The 26,482-nt window shown below is 37.3% G+C and overlaps 1 protein-coding gene across 1 annotated transcript in view; it reads left to right on the top strand.

Moving 5' to 3' along the window:
- The window catches only part of LRRC9 (leucine rich repeat containing 9), a 64,864-nt gene that overhangs the window by 4,647 nt on the left and 33,735 nt on the right, over nt 1–26,482 (top strand). Inside the window, 24 exon segments of the mRNA XM_032235910.1 lie at nt 1,443–1,489; nt 1,491–1,581; nt 2,475–2,538; nt 3,656–3,697; nt 3,700–3,728; nt 4,358–4,514; nt 4,517–4,539; nt 6,364–6,426; nt 6,428–6,465; nt 6,467–6,518; nt 7,995–8,156; nt 8,158–8,204; nt 9,542–9,625; nt 9,627–9,676; nt 12,086–12,256; nt 12,987–13,000; nt 13,624–13,672; nt 13,675–13,751; nt 15,003–15,117; nt 16,420–16,593; nt 18,682–18,809; nt 19,394–19,606; nt 21,682–21,801; nt 25,632–25,823. Coding sequence (XP_032091801.1) covers nt 1,443–1,489; nt 1,491–1,581; nt 2,475–2,538; nt 3,656–3,697; nt 3,700–3,728; nt 4,358–4,514; nt 4,517–4,539; nt 6,364–6,426; nt 6,428–6,465; nt 6,467–6,518; nt 7,995–8,156; nt 8,158–8,204; nt 9,542–9,625; nt 9,627–9,676; nt 12,086–12,256; nt 12,987–13,000; nt 13,624–13,672; nt 13,675–13,751; nt 15,003–15,117; nt 16,420–16,593; nt 18,682–18,809; nt 19,394–19,606; nt 21,682–21,801; nt 25,632–25,823 — 2,202 coding nt within the window.

Here is a 26,482-nt window from a genome sequence, read left to right as displayed (position 1 = left end):
TTTATTTACAATACAATAGCAGAGTTGGAAGGGACATTGGAGGTTTTCTAGTCCAACCCCCTACCTAGGCAGGAAACACTATACCGTTCCAGACAAATGGCTATCCAACATCTTCTTAAAGACTTCCAGTGTTGGGGCATCCACAACTTCTGGAGGCAAATTGTTCCACTGATTAATTGTTCTAACTGTCAGGAAATTTCTCGTCAGTTCAGTGTTATGATACTCTTTATTATTCACTTATTCCCATCATTTTTTACCCCAATTTGGAAAAAAAAGCCTCTTCAAACTGCTCTCTGTCTTGGTGATTATAACACCTCCACCTCAGATGATAATTACACTGGGCTTGGCAACACCAGTATTTTCTTAGTGGCAAACCCCATGCCTAATCCTTTCAGGAAATCATGCTTGAATTAAGTTTCCAAGTTACCAGAAGTAAGTTAACGCATTGTGAAAGTTCTTTTCTAAGATACCCCAAACGCCTCCAAAATCGCTTCAGTGAAAAGACCAACTTTCTTAATTTTACATAACACAAGGTGTAGTCAAAAACATTGCTTTAATAATTCTTCCTTCTGTTACAGTAACAAGATTTGGTGGCAATACAGAGTAAGCAGAATATTTTGTCACAGAATGTTCTGATTGAAAAGCAGGCCATTCCAACCTTATCATGGGCCTTTCCAAGATCAGAATGTTCTAAGACATAATATTTTGCACAATGTTTTAATGAATTAATAGGACTCATCTTTTGGCTCTGAAGCTTCAGCTTGTATTATCAAATTTTAAGTCTGATTGCAGTTTTAGCAATGATAGAGAAGTCTTACCCAAGTAAAATGTCTCAATCCATTTCACATCTAACTCATACATCACCTTCAGTGTATTATTTGATGTTTTCCCGCTAATACCTACTCAATTTTTGCTGATTTTGAAAAGCAGGGCCAGATTTGATTAGAACTTGGATGGGAAACCACTAGTAAATCTTAGTTGCTTGAAAAAAAGCAGCATTGAACTATTACTGTATTGTTGCCATGAAAACTACATGCCTATGTTTGTGAAATTTCCAGTAATCAAATTTGATTCAGGAAAAACTAACTTCTCCTTTGTTTCAAATTTATATTTGTGCATTAGAAGAAAAGTTGATAACCATGAATTGTGGATCTACTGCAACTTTAAGACATTTTAAATGCAGTAATAGTTCATTTTAAGTAGTTACAGTTTATTACTTATCCAGAAGTATTTGGAGGAGCCCAGGTCTATATATAGAAAGGGAATTCTGAAAATATAGTGGTTTATGTCCATCTAATGAGATGGTTGTGAAGTTAAAGTTTCATCATGTGGCAGATCCAGATGACAATTTGTCAGTGTGGTTAAGACATTTCCCCTAAACTTCTGTTCAATTTTCTGGAAATTCTGCATTTTCCTCATTGGTGACTTTAATTTCTTTGCAGAAAATTGATGGTTTGGAAAAATGTGTCCTTTTGCAAAAACTTTACCTGTTGCAATATGATTTCCATTATTGAAAATCTGGAAATGCTAGAAAAGCTGGAGATACTTTGGCTTAATGGCAACCAAATTAAAGAAATACAGGTAAGATTTGGTTTTGAAGAGCTATTGATTCTCATCTATCTCTTCTTTGTACGAATAAGCAAATGGGAGAGAAGAAGATAGTATTTATTTAAATCATTACAAATTGTGTAAAAAACAGAACAGCTGATCCATTTTATTCCATTTTATTACAGAATCACTTTTATCACCAAAAGCAGTTTCTGATTAATATATTTGGCAGAATACAAATATGATCTCAGCAATACTAAGCTCTTAGGTATCCCAGTTGTACAAGTGATTAATTATATTTCGCAATCCACCAATAATCATAAAGACTTCTTCTTTTTCCCTTTCCCTTTTTTCTTCTTTGTTTCCTGCCCCCTCTTTCTGAAGGAATGATGAATAGTGAACTAGAAGATACAATTAAGATTTAAACAATCAACATTAAAATTACCTGTTCTAAACAACTTAATAAAATAACCACCAAACCAGAAATTAAAATAATATTCACTTGAAAATAATACTCGTAAAACGGTCTTGTTCCATAGTAATAATAACTCTGCAACTGTCTAGATGAACAAAGGTTGTCTTCCACTGTAATTTAAAGCAAAATAGCATAAGAGCTAGCTGAACTTAATCTTTAGGTTGAGTGCCAGAATTGCAATGCTATTAGCCATATTAAAGGAATAAAATTATTAGGAATCTGCTAAATAAAATAGTTGTAAAAAGCCTGCTGTTAATGGTTGTAGTTTGTCCAACTTCTCAGGAAAAATACACGAAATTAGACAAAATACAACTTGGTTTAAAATTGTTTTCCAAAACCATTTGCTTTATGCAACATAATCTAATGTATGAATGCTTTAAAGAATAGCTACATTTTTTAAAAGTTTGCAACATTATATGATTCTAAATATAATAATCTGTGTTTTTTACAGGGGCTGACTTCATTGCAGAGACTGAAAGAACTCAATCTTGCAGATAACAATATTAGTAAAATTGGTACAAGATGCACTGTATTTTGCATATCTGTTATTTTGTATATTATTAATGGGGAAAACAACAGTGAATAGATTTTCTACCTTGGAACCCTTATCTTGCTCAGTAGCTTGTCATTTACAGTAGAATGGGTCTTTTATATTCCATGCTATGCAGTACAATAGTATAGCTAAGGTTTTAGATGCTAAGCTTAACGGTTTTACTTAGGTGAGATTTTAGTGACAATAGGACAATTTTCAAGTGATTGTCCTATTACTAGGGTATGTTTCATTTTGCTACCCAATTTTTTCAATTTGTACAAATAATAACACAAGCATTTGTAACACATCATGTTTTGACACTAATAATAAGAGAAAAAGTATTGTGAGAAACAATATCGATCCCATTTCACCCTATTTCATGCTATTTCAGCCCAAACATTAATGCTGGGTTTGAACCATCAGTCAACTGTTTGGCCAAGTCATTTGTCTTTGGCCTTTGGCTCTTATGTTGCTGTATCACTGACATCAATTGTGCAAAAGAGGAATTATAACCATTCTGGATCAGAGGTGTATATTTCGGAATAATATTGGCACAGGAACATTAATGGGTGTAGAGAGTAAGGAAGATGATGCAACGGATCTTGTATGTCTCTATCAAGGTCATCTTCCTTAGTCTACATTGGGAGAGGGCTACTGTGTTCAGGTCATCTGTTGAACTTCAATAGGTAGTTGTTGATTATTGTGGAAAATAGAATATGATTAGCAAGCAGATCCAATATTTTAAAAAAGATTTGCCTGTGTATAAAGAAATGTATTGTTCTATAGACATTGTTCTATTGCATTTATTTGTATACTATTATAATTCACAAGAAATTCTTGAAACAGAAAAAAGACTCTTGGTTTAAACTTTTTTCCTATTTCTTCCATGGGCATAGCCATGCTGTTTTCTTGGCAACAATATAGAAGTTATGTGAGACCACTTTCTTCTTTTTTCAATCTTTCCTACAGCCTTGTATTTCCATGTGGCTTTCTGACTAAGCACTAACCAGATCTGACCTTGTTTAGTTTTTTTTTAATAGCAACCAAGACCAGAACAGAGAGAAAAGTTCAAGAATGATTTCCCTCCTTTTCTCTTTTAGGAAACCGCTTGGATCCAAGTGAAAGCATTGAAAAAATTAATTTGCTGGTAACAGAATATGCTCATTTAAGTAGGTGTTGCCTTCTCTTGCTTGATAATGTATTGGTGTTATTTATTAATCTAGTTTTATTATTCAGATTTGTAAGCTACCTATCTCAATGCCTGGACAACTCATGGCAAAACAGAGTATAAAAACAGTATACAAATACAACACAAATACAATAATTTAAAAACAAAAAGAAAAATATGGGAGTTGGGCCAATCTGACTTCTGGGAGATAATGTTCCAAGAAGGGGAGCACATCAGAAAAAAGCTGCCTCATGGGCCCATCCAGATGACAATCCCTGGCTGACAGGATATAGAATATATCCTATGTGCTGGACTTGATGAAACATGTAGATATGATTGGGGAGAGATGATCCCTCAAATATGCACAGGTCCCATGCAATGCAGGGAGTTTATAGCCATCACCAGCTTTCTTGACTTGGACCTAGAGACAAAATTGGCAAACAATGCAATTCATGGAGGAGCAGGTAATATGGAGAAAGGTTATTTGTTGTTAAGAAAATCTAACATTGAAATATTCCAAGTTTATTTTATTCCTAGGTTCTGCAGGTTTTCTCTGAATGGTGAAGCCTAGATAGTTCTGATATTAGATATATTTGAAAGGTGGTGCTTTTCATTTTTTTTTTCTTTTGCAAAGGAAATTACCAATTTGGCAAGATTACCTCACTTAACAGACCTGTGTTTGAATGACCCCCAGTATGAAGCTAACCCTGTTTGTCACCTGTGCAATTATGCAACACATGTGCTATATCACATTCTTTGCTTTCAAAGGCTTGACACTTATGAGGTATCTTCTAACAAATCAAAGAGCTGGCAGAGGTGGAGTACAGGATTTAAGACCCAGAGAAGAGGAAAGAGGTTACTGTTAGCTAATTACATTAGTATCAGGTGGATTTGGTTTAAATCAAGTCGATTTAAATCACAATTTAAATCACTTAGTAAAAAGGCTTGATTTAAATCAACTTGATTTAAACCATAATTTTTAAAGAGAAACTATCATTCTATCATCGCAGCAACTCCTCCTCTGATCTGCTGTTGACTCACCGGAACTGTGACAATATTGCAGAATATACAGCCTCATGCTACATAATTAAACTTCATTTCATGCTGAACATAAACTAAGTATTAATGTATCTTAAATAGAAAACTATCTTTAAGATAGTTTACTCCAAACAGCACTTATTAAAATTAATTTGATTTTAAAAAATCTGATTCTGATTTTTTTAAAAAAATCAATTTTATCCATCCTGATTAGTATTCCACTCTACAAGTAAAAATCCCCCATGTTCTTCTTCTTTGTATATATGATCATCCCACATTGTACACTTACTACCTGAGAAATATAAATATATGTGTGAGTATTGTGCAATATAAAAATATAATTAATAGAGGTTAGTGCTCAGTTTATTATTTAAACTTAATACAATATTTCATCATTAATTAAGATATTTGCTTGATTATCCAATTTATAGTTTAATGTCTAATTTCAGCAGTTATTTGAATAGACAGAAGAGTCCTTTCTAGAGGGAGAACTATGTTTATAGGGCCATCCCTTGCTACATGTAGAAAGCTTACCAGGAATAATTATCTACTAAGCTGCATTTTGAATGTTGCCCAAATTCAATCATGTCATGGCGGGAGAGTGACCCTCACCTGAGATTATTTAAAATTAATGTTAGTTCTCTGGTGTTCCAAAATTTTGGAAATCACTGTGTTAGACAACTTTGTGACTATGTGTAATAGCAAATCACCTTAGTGCGTTTTACTTTACTTGTTTCTTTTTCTTTAAATGATCCCATTGCACATCGTGCTGAAATGCAGAGTTTTTTTTTAATTAGATCAGTAAGAAATTATCCTCTGTGCCTTAAAACCACAGATGGCTCATATGGACTCTCAAAAGGACTGTTCTCTTAACACTGTCCATCCTTTACCTTAGAATATCCCAATTCATACATTGATACATTTATAATAGCTACTCAAGTTACCGCTCAGAGTTGCCTGAACCGCAAGGTGGCCAGCAAATCAATTTGATAAATAAATAAATTAGTGTTAATCCACTAACTGTTCTTGATGTCATCATTATATGGAGCTGCTTGCTGTAAAAGCATTGGAGATTCTCTACCCAGAGAAGAGCAGATTATTTACACTAAGGAATGGTGAAAACATTACATTGTGTGGGAATGGACGTGCTGAAGGTTCCAGTAGGAGAAAGTATAGAAGGAAATGAAAACTCTTCCTATAAGAGGCTGTTCCATATCGTGGTCCACCTTTCAAACTTGGGAGATACAATCCAAGAATGGCATGATGATATTTTAGAATTTTTAATTCATATTGTAGCAATAGCAATAGCAGTAGACTTATATACCGCGTCATAGGCCTTCAGGCCTCTCTAAGCGGTTTACAGAGAGTCAGCATATTGCCCCCAACAATCTGGGGTCCTCATTTTACCCACCTCGGAAGGATGGAGGCTGAGTCAACCCTGAGCCGGTGAGATTTGAAACCGCTGACCTGCTGATCTAGCAGTAGCCTGCAGTGCTGCATTTAACCACTGTGCCACCTTGGCTCCTATTGTATTATTGTATTATTGTATCCTTAAATGCCAACATTCGGCCCCTTTCTGAGTTTTTGTTTTATCTTTTGAAGACAACTGTGATGAAAAAGTGATGTACTACAATATTGCGAATCAAGAGTGTTCATAGACAACTGATATGAGGAGCTTGAAAAGCTAAGAGAAAGAAAGAACAACTACAGAATTGCCAGAAGATCGTCTTAAACATTTCAACTGCTATGTGAAACATGTGAAGAAAAGGCAAACCCCGCCATCACCAAAGTAAATTTTGGCTGAATCCTATTGTTTGAATGCTACCATTGAAGTGCTGCCCATAATCTATTGTTGTACCTTCAATAATTCCAAGTAGGAATTACTTACTTCCCCAGAAGTAGATGGCAACAATTCAGTAGTGAGCCTTTCTTCATTAAAAATCTTGGTAGAAATGCAGGCTTTGCAACCCAGAATGTTCCAGATTCAATCCCGGCTGAAATTTTCAGAGTTTAGGATGAGAGTAGGACAATTCCTGAACCATCTAACCTTTTGTACGGTTGTGAAGTCATTGTTACCTGCCAGGTCCAAGTGTGTTAAGGGCCCCAAAGATATAGATATATAGTTTTACTTGGCAACCATATATATTTATTTGTAATTATGTTTTTATGAATATAGCCTGCCCAGGGTTAGAAGATGGGTGGTAATAGACAATCAAATAAATCATACAAAAGAAATTGTTTTATAGGCTATCCAGTCCCATGACATGAGGTATTTAATCAAACCAGTACTAATAATAATCACGGGCCCTTGGGAAGGACTCAATAGATGACAAAAATGCCAAGTCCAATCCAAACATCTGGCTGACTGAGTGACAAACAACACTAATATACTAAATAAATGCTGCCCAAAGTCACCTCATAAGGGAGGTAGGCAACATAAAAAGTAATAAATAAATAAAATAAAAGCATACATAATATTGAGCAAATTACTATGTCCTCTTGGTTAATATTGAACTCCAATACAACCCAACAGAATAGAATTTGGAGTGTTTACTGAAACATACTTCCGGCTTGCAATAATAAATCAGTACATCTTAATATATGTTTACCAAGTCTTTAAAACCAAATTCAATTTGTCTTAACAAACTATCCAAGAAAAGTATCCACATGAGCCCCAACACCGAGCAATGCACAGTATAAAAGGGGAAGGGAGATAATTCTTTCCTTCCTGTGCTTGCTATTTGCTGACGTAGTCTCACTGCCTATTGCTCTAAAAGTCTAATGTGTTTTGTGAAAGCAAATACTTGGAAGAGGCATTTTTGGCATGGAAAGTGTATCTGAAGGAAAAAGTGTTCTCTCTCCTCCCTCCCTCCCTCCCCCCTCCCTGTCTCCTCTGCATCACAATCTACATGCCCTTACATTATTATTATTTTAAAAAAAGATGGATATTAGATATACTTTTAGAATTGGTGCATATTGCATAATTTGCTCAAAATGTTGTAGTATTTTTCCTTCATTGTGAATAATATTTTCTTCTTCATTGTGGAATAACAACTGAAATATTTTCTTATTTATGCAGTGATGTGCAGCAAAACACATGTGTTGGTTCTTGTCCTATTTTGCACATTGTTTTATGTATACAGTTTTGGGCTTTAGCTTTTCATTAAATGTTCCTATTCCTTCATACATTTCAGTCAAACTAATGCATTTCTTTGCTTTCTGTCTTAAAACAGCTGGAACGTGAATTGAGGGAACTTCAAGCAAGTGGAAAATACACACTAGTAAAGTTTTCTTCTAGCTGGAACTTTGAATATGAAAAATCAGATGGGGAAGTTGAGAGTCCAGATGAGACCACAGAAGAATCCAGTCTGGAGCAACTATTTCTTCATAAATTAGGATGCCCTCAAAAGAAGAATAAATTTCTGGAACAAGAAACTGCAGGAGTATGTACATCTTGTGAAAGGTGCAAGGGCTGCTGTTTGAACAGGTTGGGACTTGAAGACACTGAATTCATTGCTTGAGATAAGATCCACTTTGGGCTGGGGGTTGCATGCTGGTCCTCAGTTCCTCACACGTGCCTGTCCTCTGGGAAGAGGCAGGTAGGCTGCTCGGCGCTGTGTTATGTCATCGTGAAGGATTTGTAGGAAGGAGAGAAGTATTCAGGAAATCCATAAAGTAGGATTTGAGGACTTGAAAGGTTATCTCTGTGTAAATAAGTATAAAGTAGGATTTATGGCACTTGAACGGCTATGTTTCTATAAATTCAATACTAAATATCTAGGAACAGGGGTGTCAAATTTTGTGGTCATGGCAGTGTCACATGATGTATCAGGACGCCCTCCCTCCTTTGCTAAACCGGTGGTGAGCATGGCCAGCGCATGACACATCTGGCCTAGGGGTCACGAGTTTGAACGCCCTGATCGAGAACCTAAATGAGAAGTGTAATTGCAGTACTTTTTAAAAAAATACTCTATGTTTAGATGTTTGTTTTTAACTGAACAAATTGTTTCATCCGTTTAAAAGTCCTCCTAATTGGAAAGATAGCAGGTGTTCTTTTTACATGAATGATTTTCATGTTGATAGTTTTACATTCAAAGATGTCAGTGGCCCTCTGAGGGGGAAAAAAAATTGCTTCTTTTGCCTTTTCCGAATAGTGTCCATTGGGACATTAACGTGATGATGAAAGCAAAAATATTATATTTACCTGAAAGGAAAATGATATTTCCCCCAAATAATTCTCTTTGTAATGGGAGGACTATCTTCCACTAGCTGAAAAATGGAATGTGATGAGTAAGGTTGATAATTTCAGGGATGCATGAATGTTCTAAAATTCAGGATCACACTTCTTTCAGATAAGGATACATTAATTTATCTGGAGTAACAATTGAACTTTGACAAGTCCTGGATTTCTTTAACTAACACCATCCTTATCTAACATTAAAAAAAAGAGACCTTGTGCTTATTCGTTTATTATAGCAACTTTATACATGCAATGGAGGCAGGCACACTTTTGGTTCTTGCAGAGCACTTGATAGAATTTGAATACATGATTGTGTTTCCCATTGTATCTGTTTAAGTTAACTCAGACAGATACATGTGTTTTAAGTGGGGGAAAGTTGGAAATCAAGAAGAAACAAAAATCATTAGGACCTACCTTGGCTCCAAGGTCCTGCATATTCATAAGGCTTGCTATGCAGTTCTTGAGATCATTGCCCTTTTCTGTACTTTGCCATTCACTGTCAACTTTCAGCTATGGTGTATCCTGTGTGTTATATTGCAGAATTGAATCTATTTATCAAGTGGAAGTCCAGAAGAAGAAGAAAACCAGCAATTTGGCAGTACAGTTTTGCTTACTGAACTGGAATCTGTGGGAACACCCGATTTGAAGAGGGCTCACCAAGTGATATTTGGTACAGTTGTTTTGCAGTGTTCTAAAATGTTACTCTTCAATCTTGCAGTGTTCTAATGGATCCAAGTGAGCACCAGGAGTAGAAGGGGGTGAGGCCACTGGCTGTGGAGCATTGGTTGCCTAAAACCAGGGAAAGTGACAGCAAACCAGTCTCAGCAATGAGAATGTAATACCCAGTGGCTTGTAAAATACAACTTTCTATGTTCCAGCTAGTCTTGGCAGTTGGGACATCATAACAACCTATAATTTAAAGAAATTGAATAGTTTTGTATAGAAAACAGAAGGGAGTAAGTTAAACACATAAAGGAAAACAAACATGGCTTAATGCAGATTAAGAGGTACGCTTGGTCATCAAAAAAATAAATGAAATGTGAGCAATTGTAGAAAAAAAAGGCAGAGCCTGTGGTGGTGTCAAAAAACGGGACCAACCTAGAGTTTCTACATAGCACTAGCAATAGCAGTTAGACTTATATACCGCTTCATAGGCTTTCAGCCCTCTCTAAGCGGTTTACAAGAGTCAGCATATCGCCCCAACAACAATCCCGGGTCCTCATTTCACCCACCTCGGAAGGTGGAAGGCTGATTCAACCTTGAGCCGGTGAGATTAGAACTGCTGAACTGCAGATAACAGTCAGCTGAAGTGGCCTGCAGTACTGCACCCTAACCACTGCGCCACCTCGGCTCTTCATAGCTAGACACATACTAAGTCATGAATTCCCATGACCCTTACTTATAGTATGTGCTAATCATTAATTGAAAATATTCCTGTGTATAGGCAGCAGGAAAAAATCTGTTTAATTGGAACTTCCCATGTGATCCAGGTCTTTTGCATCTGACAACTACCCTAAATAGAGTAAAAAGCAGGATATAAATCTCCCCTTCCCTTGAACTCTGTGTGCCACTTGATCTAGCTTGCAGTTCATCTTTGCTTTGCTACCTAGATAGCATGATAGAGAGATTCAGATATTGTTACCACAGACTTACTTATAATGAAAGACCGATTCTACAAGAGAAGGAAAAGCTCCATTCATGAGGAAACAGAAAATAATATCAGCCTTGTGCAATATGTATTGTACAGCAAATCCCTCCAAAATGCAATAAAGCAATAATTTACATCACTGCTACATATATCCAACCAACATGTTTCTGCTCTGCTATGTCTCCCTCAGTAAATGTTAATGTATCAAATAACAGCTTTGGATTACTCTACAGATTGTCATTCACTCCTTACAGCACCTCATATAGACATCACATTGCTGATTTATCACTACTACAGTCTGTGCTTGGAACAGATATTGTACTGTAGTGTTTGACTTATAAGCCCAATTGAGATTGGAAGTTCCATCATAAGTCAGTGCAGTTATAAGCGAACCTTGACCGTGACTTATCATTACCTACTTTGGCTAATGAAATGTTTGCAAGAAAACAACTAAATCCAGAGAGCACAAGGACTTAACATGTGAACACACCTGATTTTACAACCATTTTTACCTTGGCTGGTTAAGTGAAATCACATAGTTGTTAAACAAATTCAGCTTCCCCAATTGATTTTGATTGACAGAAGCTGTGGGGAAGTGCATATCACCATCGTTTGACTGCAAGATGTTGCAATTGTCATAAATTGTCAAATTCCTGAATTGTGATCACATAACCATAGGGATTGTGCAAGAGTCGTAACTTGAAGGATGGGTAGAACTCACTTTTCTGTGATATCATGAATCCAAAACTATTGTGAATGAACAGTTTTAAATCGAGGGTTAACTATATAAGTAATGATGGATGTAGCCACACAGCCCTTTTAAAAAAAATAAGATATAAAAAAAAAAATCCAAGAAGTAATTTCCTTCAAATAATATGTATGGCAATAATTGCTAGGTTACTTCATTCAAAGGAAAACAAAGTTTCTCAGAAAACTGAGACAGGAAAAAGTATATATACTAGAATATCTCCGGTTCAGTCTCCAGTATCTTCAGACAAGCATGCTACGATCACTTTTCAACTCTGAAACGTTAATGCTGGTCATTGTAATCAGTATTAGATGAACTAAGGGTCTGATTAGCTGGAAGGCAGCTTTCACTGTTACTGTAGGTTTTGTGCTCAAATCCATTGCATTCAAAACAAAGGATTATAAATTAGTGTAAGGTGATGAAAAGGTTTGAAAGCAAATTAAATATAATTTCAGCTGCTTTCTCACCAGCTCACAGATATTATCTTTTTCAGTAAAATATTGAGGAATCTTCCTGCTGTTTTATCTGAAAATAACAGTAATTAATCTTCAAAATTGAGAGATTGTTTTAGATTTTATTGTAATGTAATTAATGGAGGGAGGGGTTTTTAAAAATTTTGTCTAATTAGTTGGGCAGTGTATCATATTGAGTAATTATAGTGATTCAAGTCCTCTTTCCTTAACCATAGGTTTAATTTCGTGCTATGAATTGATTTTATCCCGATTTTGTGCCTGGGACTTCAAAGTATATGGCATCACTTCATTGAAAGTAAATCGTGTTATTAGGGTGCACAACCGAATTTTGAGGCTGAATTTTGAGGAGAAATTCCAAAAGTTTTTGGATAAAGAGAGTTAAATGAGTCCATGTGAGTTGATTTTAAAGAAAGTTAATCAAAAAAAGATATTTAATTGGACTTTGGTTCTTTCTGCTTTTATTGAGGGTGTTATCTGCATAATAAACCTATGTGTCTGAAAAACAGTTCAGATCGCAGTGGACCTACTGTAAGGATGCATTCAACCCAATAAATATTATTACATGTGAGAGTAGGATATATTGTGATTTTATGAATTGTGTGGTTATTTTAAGGACTTTATATGGGGCTTGAATTATCTGGTCACCCAGTAATCTGCTTCATGTTGATATTTACACCATAATCAAGCATTTTAATAGCTAAAAGAGTATTATGAGCTGGAATAGGAATTTATGTAAGAAAGTGGGTGCAAATCCTACAGGCTGGAAGCTAAACATATGAAGAATGATTGCAGGAATCAGATATGTGTAGTCTAGTGAAAACAAAGAATAGGGGTGACATGACAGCAATGTTCCAATATTGAGGGGCTACCAGAAAGAAGAGATGTTCAACCTGTTTTCCCAAAACACTAGAAGATAGGACAAGAATCAATGGATGGGAACTGAATTAAAGAGAGAGGCAACCTACGACGAAGGAGAAATTTCCTAACAGTGAAAACAATTACCAGTGGAATCACTTGCCTTCAGAAGTTGTGGGTGCTCCATCACTGGAGGCATTTAAGAAGAAACTAGACAGCCAGTCTTGGCTCCTTTCTACCTCTTCCCACCTTTATTTACAGCACAACTTATGAATGCTGATACCTTTCCTGCCTTGCCAAATTTACTATTGTCAATTTTTCTTAAGCCGTCCTTTCCAGTCTTCTAGCATAAGAACCACCTGTTTTTTGGTTTGCCACCATTTTACCAATCCTTACTCTCATTTCTGCCACTTTGTAGATTTCTTCTTGGCTTTAGCTGTCTTAGGTTTCTTTCCAGTTGTTTCTGCTCCCTGCCTGTGGATCATTTATTTTTGCTCTTCCGCTCATGGCTCTTCTGGCCCAAATTCCATTTGCTTGAACAAGTGGTTTAGGAGTTGGGAGAGACTGTGAGGTGTGGCAAAGCTCAGTAGGCTTCCAGTGGAATTTCCCTGTACTTTTTGTTGAGTCCAAAACAAATATCGGCTCTACCTAGGAGAAATGGGATGCCAATGGCTTTATAAATACTTATTAGCCATGGTATACCGTAATGCCTTCTTGTGGATCAGTAACTTAGAGCAAACACGGAAGGAATGTTATCATTTGTAGGAAGCTTTGGTATAAGACAGGATAATAAATTAGGTGGACTTAGGATTCAATTATTACATCCCTTACTGTGTTAATTTTTTTTTAATGTCTTTGTTCTTTCTCTTCCTGTTCCTTCCATTTTCCCCTTCAGAAGCTTCAGAAGATGTTGGAGTACCTCTTCTATGTATCTCCCCCTGAATACCTTGAAGAAAAAAGCAATTAATCCACATTCTGGAAGAAGGTTTTCAGGACTCAATGACAGTAAGTAAAGGTTCCAAAACAGTAGGACATAACATTCTTTTTTCCTGTTTATGTCCTCCTATGAGGAAGAATATTATTAAAAATTATCTGGATAATCAAATGCATCATGAAACAGTGCAGATAAGGGACTGATTAAGGATGAATTAGTACTTCCTTTATTAAAAGAAACAAAATGCTTTCCTATAGGAAAGAATACAACATTATTGAATAATAACATTGTCCCAACATGCTTTCATAGCTTTCTGTAGTGTTGTTTTATATTGGGTAACATTCACATTATTTCTGAAATGGTATGGTCTCAAAGAGGTTTCTGCCATTCCACACATTTTATATTATTTATATTTAAAACAATTGTGCCTTTAAATTCCAGTTGTGTGCATTTAAAAAAAGTTTTTTTGTACTTTGAATAAATAATGCAATTCCTGTTTTTACGTATTTCTCTTATGGTAGTTAAAGAACTGTGTAAAAACTAATTGGGTAATCAAACTCTCCTGTCACGCTCCATATGCAACTACAGATATTCCTTGACTTACAGGTCACTTAATATCTATTCAACATTGCCCCCCCCCCCAAGCTACTAATGACCTAATTCTGAAGTTTTGATAGCTACACATGCATGCACACGCACACACGCGCATACCACAATCACATGACCACATTTTGGGTTGCTTGATAACTAGCTCACCTTTATAGCCTTTTGCGGTGATTTATTATGTTTTTTGTCAATTCCCTACCCTTTTAGCCAGTTTCCAGCAAAAAAACACCCATAGGAGTGCATTAACGGTTGCTGCGGTCACTTAACAACTGCAATGTTTCCTTAACAAGTGATGCAAAAAGTTATACAATTTGTAAATCTGGCAAGACTGGGCTGAAAGAATCAATCTGGACTGGATTACTTGAGCAAGGAGGTTGGACTAGAAAACTTCCAAGATCCCTTTCAACTCTTATTTTTCTGCATCTTAGTGCCATAAAAGCTAGAAATCTGCTCCTTTAAAAAAGAGAGAAATAAAGGAAGTGAATTGGTTAGTCAATAGTAAATCTTCTTCAGTTTTAATGCAGAAGTGTTACAAACAGAAAGATCACAATCTGTAATCTAACATTTGTCAGTTTTCTCATCTACCTTTCTGTTGTGCTTGTTTATATGTTCCACATGCTCATAACGCTTGTTAATTTTAAAACTATTAATTAAATATTTGGAAAGCTCTTTGTGAGGCAGTAACACTCAGATTAGCGAGCTGTTGGTTTTTATTTTGTTTTGTTTTGCTATTTTAGGAAAATGGAGTCCTTTTACTCTCAAACAGTCTAACCATCTGTGAACATCCAAGAATTGAAATTCTGCAAAAACAATCCCAAAGTAAAGGAGATTTTGAGGAGTCAATCAGATATGGTAATGTTTAAGATGTTGCTGAATGGATTTAAACATAATTTTAATAATGGTTTATTTAAATTTTAACAAATAAATAAAAACACCCAAGACTCAGTATAGATTCAGTTAAAATTAGTAAGAAGTGCAGATTTTAATACTGTTGGAGTACCCAGTGGTGCATTATTTACACTGCCTGAAGTTGTACAAAATAAAGATGGGGTATGAATGTAATAATAAATGAATCATATAAGAAAAGTCCCATTGATTATGCCACAGATGTGTATATCACACAGTGGCAATCTAGATGCATTTTAGAAGTTACAGAACTGATGGGTAGTGCCCTTTTTCCTCAGTAGTGAGTACTGAGAGCATGGCATCTTGTGCTTTGGGAGATAGTAAACCACCATCAGTACAGGTAGTCTTGGCTTAATTATGGAAATTTCTGTTGCTAAGCATGTATCACCCTTAGTGACATCATCTCAAGCATTCTCTGTTCCTGTTATTAAGGTTATCACTAAGTGAGGATCACACATGATCAGAACATCCAGTTTACTTCTGGCTTCCCCATTGACTTTGTTTATGGGAAGCTGGGAGGGAAAGTCGCACTTTCATGCGATCATAGGATGCTTTGATGGTCAGAAAACTGGACCAGTTATTGAGCATCTGGATCACATCTGGGGCCCTGCAGTGACTGGAACCTTGAGGATTAGTCATGAGTACCACTAGTTCAGTGCCATTGCTAGTTCAAATGGTTGCTGAATTAGTATTTGTTAACCAAGGAGTTCCTGTATAGCAGCCGTCGATCCTCCCTGAACAGTTCAATCAGCTTTTAGTACCATCCAAATTGGCTACCATTAATATGACTGCTGTAGGGTATCCCACAGTTTAGCTACTACGTAAAACTAGTATTTCTCTGTGAATCCTGAATATCCCTGCATTTAGTTTCAGTGAATGACCTCAAATTCTAACATAGAGAAACAGGATTTAGCAAGGTACTGATTTATGGCCTCATGCCTTCCAACTAACTCTGTTTTGTTTTTGTTTTTTTTGTTTAAATCTGTATTGATTTGTGTCAAAGTTAGAAATATAAGTTGTGGTGGTTATTCTGGAAACACTGGCTACTATGTTGACTAGTTTACCATTTCCCATATTAATAATGCTAAAATATATGTTAACATCTTGACGGAAGTAGGAAGCAGGAAGCAGGAAGCTTTTAACTTTTTTATTACGTGGTTTGATGTGTTCCATTTCACTTGTTTGGAGTTTTCCATTAGAGTTCCAATAGATTGAGTTTATAAATAAGAGATTTTATTCATTTTTCAGGGAAACTTATAGTTGCCAAAGTCTTTCTTGGGCATAGTGTTGGAGCCTCTGATACAGATCTAGTCACCCCAGCAAGCTATCCTGGGATCGATAGTGTATACAAGCCTCACAGATCATCTCAAAACAGCCCTCATGCACCCACCAACGGGACTGGGGAACCAGACAAAGCCAAATGTGAGTTAGTGGCTCCAGCTGAAGTTCCACCTCTATAGCTTCTTCATGATGTTTTGTTATTGAAAATTAATAATAAGTATGATTGATATATATATGCAGGTATATAAAGACTTAGAGATTGTTCTTATTTCTAAGTTGGAGAATTTGGCAGTTGGAATCAACATTATACAATAATTTCTTGGACATTTCTGTTCTTTCCGAAGTAGATAAGTGTCCCTCACTTTACCCATTTCTTCACCTTGTGATTAAAGATTTATTATTAAAAGAATATGAAGACAACACTGCATATTTCCCAAAAGCTTTGAAAAGATAAACTTATCTTCCTCCCTAAGAAGAAAGTACAGCATGAACATGAATAACCACCAGGTGGCAATCTAATCAAACATATGCATACTAAATTCAAACTGAAACCCAAAAAGGCATTTGCAATATATTTTCAGCCCAGTCTTCAGTGTCCTGCAATTTGATCACAGTCATGTAGTCAGGATAAAGTCTTAAGAGTGGCCTACTCTTGGCTGCATTTAAGAAAATAGATGGAAACAGGCTATAATATGGAAATAGTTCACCAAGGTTTTTTTCAAGTATTGGTTCTGTCATGGCAAAACAATTTCAAATATTTTGAGGAAGCATCAAGAAGACCTTGGGAATCCTAGATACTGAAACTTTAGAGTCATTTTTGCATGGTGAGCTTCAAAATTTTGAAACAGCTTCTGAAGCTCAGCATGCATCCCGAGGCACTCTGTTTCTTAGTTTTCTTAAATCTTAAAAGTCTTAAGTCTTTTCTTAATTTTTACCTGTAAGTTATTAATTAATTATGTATGTATCAGTGGTGGGAATCAAAAATTTTTACTACCGGTTCTGTGGACATGGCTTAGTGGGTGTGGCATGGCTTGGTGGGCATGGCAGAAGAAGGATATTGTAAAATATCTATTCCCACCCCACTCCAGGGGAAGGATACTGTAAAATCTCCATTCCCTCCCAATCAGCTGGGACTCGGGAGGCAGGGAACACATGGGGGGGTGGAGCCAGTCAGAGGTGGTATTTACCTGTTCTCCAAACTACTCAAAATTTCCGCTACTGGTTCTCCAGACCTGGTCAGAACCTGCTGAATACCACCTCTGGTACGTAAGTAAGTAAGTAAGTAAGTAAGTAAGTAAGTAAGTAAGTAAGTATGTATGTTGTAATATTATGTCTCCTGGTTTGTTGTCTAGTGGTCTGGTTAACCACTAGACCAAACTGGGTCTAATAATCAATGACATTAAGGTAATTGGGGCCGGATTTAGATGAAAAGAGGCCCTAGGCTATTCCACTTATGAGGCCCTTTCACCTCCCATTTTTAAGTTTGTAAATTACATGAGAGACAATAAAATACATCATTACTATGATATATCAATATATATCAATATATATAGCTGACCTCCCGACGGAGGGCAGCTCTGCTCTGCGGCAAAGGCAGCGAGGCCAGCCGCCTCCCCTGCTGCGCTCAGCTGCCCGGCTCGGCCCCCTCGCCCTCACCTGCCTGGCCGCTGGTGGGCTCAGCGTTGACGGGGCGGCTACTGGGAGCGGCCGCGCCTCTTGCCCGACCGCCGGTGCCAGGAACGTGGGCGGGCTCCCCAACTGCTGCGGCACTGGAACGATCTTAACCAATATATTTTTATGTTTGTTTATTAGTCATATGCGTAGAATTTCTCCTTATTTTCGGTTCAGTGTTTTAGTGTTCACTGTTTTTAGAATAGTGTAATTTTAATTTTGCTAACAATTTGAATGTAGGCCCCTCTTGATCTTGAGGCCCTAGGTTGAAGCCTAGTTAGCCTATAGGAAAATCCGGCCCGGAAGGTAATATATAAGCTTGTTGTTGTGGAGAAAATAGGAAGAAGAAGGAGCTTTACAAATGTTCTTTGCCTTGAGCTGTATATAAATGGTAAAGGCAGGGGAATGAAATAAATAAATTACACCTCCCAGCCAGAGGTTTTCATCTAGTGGTTCTTTGAATTTTAGTAAAAATATCCCCGCTAACCTCTTCTAAGTTACACTGTCTGTATAAAAGTAAAGACAAACAAGAGAACCATATTGTGTCCTTTTCCTTAGCTTCCGAATCATGTTCTTCTATGGAATGCAAGAATTGTGACTGTAGCCTCCGACAGTGTGAATGGTTTGTGTTTGATCATGAGCTTGTTTTGCCAGAGTACGTCATTGAATTTGAGTACATGACACAGGTATGGAATGTCTCTTAGCTATCAGTTCACTAATTATGATTTCATTTATAGAATTAATTAGATTAACTATGAATATGTATTGCTATGTAGTAAAATGAAATAGAGAATTTTCTGACAGAGACTCCCATCTTAATACTGGAGAAGATCTCTTTAACAAAAAAATATTTTCTAGGGTACAGGTAGATAGTAGATTATTCAGAAAAATGAAGAAGATAATCTCAGAAACAGGAATAATTATCTTTTGTGATCAGTACATATACAGTAGGTTTTATATTGCAGTCATTCTTTAAAAACTTACAAACTTTGAGAAAGACTCAAAAATAAAGAAACTATGTGTCAAAGGATATGATTCTTTTTCCAGCTACTAATAGCTGCTGATAATAGTTTCTGTAAAGTTATCATACACAAAATCAAAGTTCCATTTTTTCCAACTGTTTATAGATCAGTCTCCTCCCCACACCAATAAATCTGGCATCAGTTGCATATCACTCTTTAAAATCTTCTGCATTATTATATGTAATGGTGTCCAAAATGTTCACGTTGACCAGGCATGTTAGAAACATCTTTTCTGATCTTTTATGTAGGTCAAAGTGGAGGCTTTGTTCTCCTCACCCAACAATGTGATTGGGGAGGATGGAAGGCGAAATTCAGCAGGCTTTGTGTTTTCTCGGGATCTCCAACATGATGATAATGTGTTAAGCATGGAGCCAATAATTAAGCCCAAGCCCAAAATTATTTGCTTGGATGAAAAAACTGTGATGGCAGTCTCAAAGGTCAACACTTACAGTCAGATTGTTGTGAGTAGCTTTTTTCATCTGCCTTGATACAGAATGAAAATTAGATTCTGCCTTTCCCCACTGCTGAGTTGAAGTTTATCCAGTACCCTGAATTGGTAGAAAAGCATACAATATTGACATTAAATTTATTGCCCCTGCTGCTCCTTGTTATCTTGGCTGTATTGCTTCTGTTTCCAGTCGCTGCCAACCACCTGATTTCTCTCCAAGGTAGTAGATGGGAAAGGCTAATGCTTATGCATTTTGGGATGTCTTGAGAAGGAATATGGAGAAAATGCTACTGTAACAGTGGTGCAATTAAGGGCAAATTAAGTCTGTCTCATTGATGGACTGGGGATAGAACATGGGGATTTCACAGAATAAATATGTTCAGATCATGTTTAGATAAAGGGGGGGGAATCTCACAACAAAACAATCTAATTTCTTGCAATACTACCTGCCTCTGCTAAGCAGAATAGGTATGTTTGGCTGCATTCCAACAATGCTACCTAATGGCACCTGAAGAGTATGAAGCTAGCTCATTCCACCCACATAATTATTTGAAATAGAAGGATGAAATACAAAGGAATGTTTTTTTCATTCTCAAGCTCAAGAATAGATTCAAATAAACCTGCCTTTGTACCTATTTTATGTGATTTGGACTTTAATCCCAATAGTAGCTACTTTATTATTTAAATTGTAGGGGTAGAGTGATTACCTTGAATTTTTTTTAAAACCTGAACACTTGTTAGGAAATTACCTTTCTTTCATGAATTGAATGCTTCCAATTGAGGTAGAAGGTCTTGACATTAAAATGTTGGTTTTGAAAATACATCAAGAAAACTATTCCAAGAATGCATAAAATTTATTGGAATTATATTTTGGAAAAGCACTACCTCTTTCAACATAAATCATTCAAATGTTGAAATTAGGGATAGCAATTCTTTTGAAGTATGATATCTAAATAATTTTAAGAAAATGGCTGTGCAAACATTTGAAAGGGAGGAGTTGTAAAAGACTTTGGTATGGCCAAAACACTATTTCTGAAGCATTAATGTAGGTACATCCTCCAGAGCATAGCTGCCTTGAAGTACCACCCCACCCCACCCCGTCTGCATTGCATGCACACTTATGACCTGCTTTGAGTTTCAATTACACACATGTAATTGCTATGGCAATTAACAGTTTACTGAAGGTTGAAGAGGGTGAAGGGACAACAAACAAAGGTCATGTAAACAAAAACAGATTTTCCAAAAAGGAAGTTTGCCTGAGCAGTTTTATTTTCAACAGGAGCACATAGAAGAATAGTCAAAATCCAGCTCAAAATTCCAAGAGCCAAGTTAGGATTGCCAGTCTTCCAGAGGTTAGTTTCATAAGCAGAATAGCAATAGCACTTAGACATATACTGCTTCACGGTGCTTTTACAGCCCTCTCTAAGTGGTTTACAGAGTCAACATATTGCTCCCAACAATCTGGGTCTTCATTTTACCAACCTCAGAAGGATGGAAAGCTGAGTCAACCTTGAGCAGGTGAGAATTGAACTGCTGGCAGTTGGCAGAATTAGCCTGCAATACTGCATTCTGTGCTACCAAGGCTGAATCTATACAAGACCCACAAATCAGATAATTGCTTCAAACAACAAAACATAGATCAGGCTTGCCTCCTAAATCAGACTGCTCAAGCTGTCTTTCATCAAGAAGTTTACTCCCTTACTTGGCAAGAAGCCTCATAGAATGTCTTTTCTCTGCTCTCTGCTGTGCTTATTAGGTGTGAGGGCTTCGAAGCCTTACGCTGTCATTATAAGATTGGTCCAGCTGTTCATGTAGAACTTGATCAGGCTTAGGTGATTCTTGGCTTTGTTTTTCCTGACATTCCCCAGTTCAACTGGAAAATCTTCTTCAGAATCAGCATGAGTCCTGTGACATGACAACTGTTTTACTTCACTGTAGCTTCCTACATGTCCATGCATATATATGGACTAGGGAAACTTTTATAGTTGTTTTCAAACAACATCATTCTGAAAGCTTTGCCCAACACTCAACATCATCCCTTAAATACTAAAAGATCAATAAACAATTCCTGCTTTCCTACTAATATAGGTTCTGAATCTACATGGAAACCGGCTTACCAAACTCCGAGATATCTCCAGACTCACTGGACTTCGCAAGCTTATTATCAGTTTTAATGAATTTACTTGTTTAGATGATGTTTACCACTTGGTAAGAAAAATACTTTTTTTCATAAAAATTTTTGAATGCTGCTCTCTATTCTGGAGGACAAAATTATGGGGGGGGGGCGTGATGAGAAATTTGGGGGAGGTGAAATGAGGATGAAAAGATAGTAGCAGCATCAAGAAATGTTTTTTTGCTTATCTTTCCCCAAAATTCTTTTGTGGATAAAACAGCAACTTGATTCCATGCATTTGCAAGTGACTTCTGGTGAAGGAAAATTAATTTTGCTAAGTATGAGTCTGGAATATGCACCCAAATTGGAAGATGGGTTTTGTGTTTGATTCCAATACCGTATTTTTCGGACTATAAGTCACATCGGTGTATAAGATGCACCAAGATTTCAAAGAGGTAAGTAAGAAAAAAAAAAGTTTTTGCCTTCCCTCAGCCCCCAGCAGCACTCTGCAGGCTTCAATGGGGCCGGGGTAAGGCAAAAACGCCTCCGTTTTTGCGAAAAACAGCCCATTTTTGACCCGTTTTTCACAAAAATGGGATGCGGGGGCAGGGCTGTGAGAGGCCAAAAATGGCTGCATTTGGTGTATAAGATGCACCAACATTTCCACACACTTTTAGGGGAGGGAAGGTGTGTCTAGTACTCCAAAAAATACGGTATATTACTTGAACCAAATACCATATCCTTGTCCTAATTATCTACAATATAACCCACAAACCTTACCAAAAATTGACCTTTGATACAGGCCTTGCTTTAAGAACAAGCATAGGTTTCCATAGCCTTCCTATGGTTTTAGTTGCAAGCCTAATATTATAGTAGATCAGTCTATTGAAAGTTTCCTTTCATTTTTATGGCTTTTGGTTTTCTATCAGTTTGACTTTTCTACCAGTTTGAACCACAATTGGGACTGGAATTTCAGTTGTTGAGCAAAGTGGTGGTTAAATGACATGTCACGTGACTGCTTTGCTCAGTAACTGCAAGTTCAACATCTATCATTCCCAGGTCTCAACTTCATCACAGGAGGTAAAAACAATTTTAATACCTTTATCACTGTCACTAAATAAAACATAATCTCTCTTCTCTCCATAGCTTAGATAAGGAAAATAAAGTCCAAATGCCATGTCAATTAATCTTTGTAAAAAAAAAAGTTTAGTAACTCGATATAACTCTTTTCTTTTAACCCTGGTTGAATAAACCTCTTATAAGTTTCCCAATTTTTTTAAAAAATAACTCCTTTTCTCAAAAAGTTTTAAAGGTAATTTGCTGCTCATCTGAGTAGAAATCCTTAAGTACTTTAACAGACTTCTTTTGTACTAATAAGTAAAATTTATCCTTCTAAAAAAGTCCTTCCAAATCTTAGCAGAGCTCTTTTGTCTATCTATCCAAAGGGAAAAAAATCCAGTTCACTTTCTTGATTTGATATCTGTTTATCTCCTGTAGGAAATGAGTCATCCATTAGATCCATTTGTATTACATTTAAATCGCCTTCAAATTAATTTCATAGGCATCCATGGCAGCTTATTATTGTTCATTAGAATGTGTCTGTCAACTCTGTCAATAACTTCATTAGAACATGCTCTGTCAATTTTATCAAGCAATTAATCCATTTTGTCCAAAAACGTGGCTGAAAGGTATTCAAAAGTGCACTAAGAATTTCTGCCCCGTTTTCTTTATCCTTTGGTCTCTAATGTCCAACCTTCAAGGACTCCTTATCAAAAAGAAATGAAAGCTAACTCAATTTTTTCATGAAAAAATATCTTCTAAATAATTCAAAACTGTCATTCCAAATCTCTCTGACTCCTTAATTCATTATTTCCAAAATTCATTCTTTTGCTGCATAACCTCCCCCAAATTATATATATTTAGATCAGTGATGGGCAACCTTTTTGGCGTGGTGTGTCAAAAATCGGCAAAAAATCGAGCATAACTCGCGTTGTGTGTCACTTCGACAAAAACATAATTTTGTGCAATTTATAGTTTAAACTACAAAAATGTATAATTGCAATATATAATTGTATTTAATAAACCAAAAACAAATTATTTAACATACCTGCTTAGTAACTTCTTTCATCCTCACTTTTTTCCAAGAGCTGGAATGATTAGTTTCAAAATGTCTATTTATATTCCACGTTCTGCTTACTACCGTTTCAGTACATAGAACACAAAATGATCTGCCATTTTTTCTATAATGCCATACATCTCGCTCCATGTCTCTTGAAAGGGTCGGCCACTGCCACTACCACTCCCTTTACTTAACCTTTGTTTTTTATTTTTTGGGTGCTCCATCAGTGGGCCAGTGACAGCAGATAGAATTATAGATAGCCAATTAGGGGTTAACTAGCCTAACAAGCTAACACAACCTCCCCCTCACTTATCTCAGTTATTGTGGGCAATTACAAGTCCATGGCACCCCAATAGTTGCTGCTAATGGCGCTCACAGTTCCCGTTGGCACTCTGCTGTTCCCTGCTGTGCTGCGGTCGTAACCGACAGTCCCAGAAGTAGACTCTCTGTGCCGGCCTGACTGGAGAGAGGCGCGCACTGTTTCCGCGCTCCTCTCCTGCGGGTCCTCCCTCGCCGCGCTGATGACATGTATGCGCACGGCACGCACGCCTTACCAGCAGCCCCTGCGCTCAGAAAGGGGCGGCGGCGATACAGTAAGTGAGTGTGGGCGGGGGAGATCACATGTCCCGCCCCCCCATTCCTCCAGCACAGATTCTTTCATCCTCGGCGGCCGTGCAGGAGACGAGGATGAATCGCATGAAATCCTGTGCGTGTCACCCCAAATGGCTACGCGTGTCAGCACTGACACGCGTGTCATAGGTTCGCCATCACTGATTTAGATACATTGAAAATCAACTATATCTCCTTTGTTCAGGAGAGATTATGTTGGGCCGGATCCAGCATCCAGCAGCAACTCCCCTCACAAAAGCTGTCTTCCTACCCAGCAAAAGTCAACAAGTTGTCAATTCACCTGGGTCCTTGCAGGAAGTGTCAAGAATCCAGTAATTCCTGAAAGCATGAGCCAGTTTGATGTAGTGATTAAAGCATCAGTACTAGAAACTGGAAATCATAAATTCAACCCTAACCCTAACCAGCAATAAAAAGAAAAATTGGTGGGGATTGGTGACTTAAAGGCACCCTCCCCAGTTCCCAGGGCTGGGTTCTGGCCGGTATTACTGCGCATGCACAGAACTTAAAAAAAAGTTGGTGACGGTGGCGACTGAGAATGGGTTCGGGGATGTAGCCAGTCTGGGTCATTGCTGGTTCTGCGACCTAGGCTGGCATATCACTACCGGTTCAGCTTGGTAGGAACCCACCTCTGCCACTCGCCATTCCATCAGCCTTCCTGAATACAGTCTGTTCCATTATGGTTAGTAGTTTTATTCCAATATCCACGTATAATCTACTTTCTTCTAATTTATACCCATTGTTTCTAGAATATATTTTATGACCATCCTTCACATACTTAAAGATAACTCTTGGGTCTCCGGGCAGTCTTCTCAAGACTAAATATACTTCTTAATATACCTCTTAATTGAATAAATAACTAGTTATGAACTGCTGGTAAAGTAAGATACCTAATTTACAAAATTAATTTTTATCCATTTGTATATGGCAATCATTTTATCACAGACAGAAATACATTATATGCAGACAATATTCCTCTTTTATTCTTATAACAGAAATAGCAGAAAAAGAGAATAAAAGTCACAACGGGGGGGGGTGTTAAAAGAAAGGCTAGCAACATTGAGAAGGAAAGCGAAGAAAGGCTGAGGAAAGAGGTGACAAGAAGAGAGGGAAATAAAAGTTATGAAAGCTATCATGATAAAAAGATTGAATTTACCATTGCTTTTGAATACTTTATAGCCCAACTTGGAATATTTTGATGCCAGCCATAACCATGTCATAACTCTTGAAGGCATTAGAGGATTAACCAAACTAAAGTATTTGGACTTGAGTTGGAATCAGCTGAAAAAGCCAGCGGAAGAAATTGGTGTCTTGCGTAAACATACACCGATGTTGCTCAGCTTGGATATCAGGCATAATCCATGGCATAAGGTAATTTCAATCAGCTGCAGTTGTTACTGCATTACATGTAAGTCTGCTTTAATCAGAGTTTATTTATTGGATTTCATGGCTACTCAATTCCAAAAAGACTGAGTTGCTTACAATATTTTTAAAAAATCATGATTTGAGGAAACGTGATCATACAGACCTGTGATGGTGAACCTAAGGCACATGTGCTGGAAGTGGCATACAGAGCCATCTCTCCGGGAACGCCAGCCATTGCCCTTCTGGGTTCTGGCGTGCCAGCTGGTCTTTGCGCAAGTGGGAGCACCGGAAAATGGAAAAGTAACTTCCTGGTGTGCATGCACGCGCAGTGAAGCTGAGCTTCCAGTTTCCAGTGTGCATGTGCACTGTCCAGCTGGTCTTCATGTGTGCATGCATACCAGAAACCGGAAGACCAGGTGACTGACCCGCATGCACATGCCAGAAACTGGAAACATATGCACCAGGGAGCTGCTCTTCCAGTTTCCTGTGTGTGCATATGCGCTGTCCAGCTGGTCTTTGTGTGCGCTTGCGCACCAGAAACCGGAAGACCAAGTGACTGGTGCACATGCACATGCCAGAAACTGAAAATATGTGCACTGAGGAGCTGATCTTCCGGTTTCCGGCATTCTGCCTCCCCCCTCAGTGCGTGTTCCTGTTTTGGCACT

Source organism: Thamnophis elegans, chromosome 1 (assembly GCF_009769535.1).
Source record: "Thamnophis elegans isolate rThaEle1 chromosome 1, rThaEle1.pri, whole genome shotgun sequence".
Classification (NCBI taxonomy): domain Eukaryota; kingdom Metazoa; phylum Chordata; class Lepidosauria; order Squamata; family Colubridae; genus Thamnophis; species Thamnophis elegans.
This window is presented reverse-complemented; position numbering and strand designations above follow the sequence as displayed.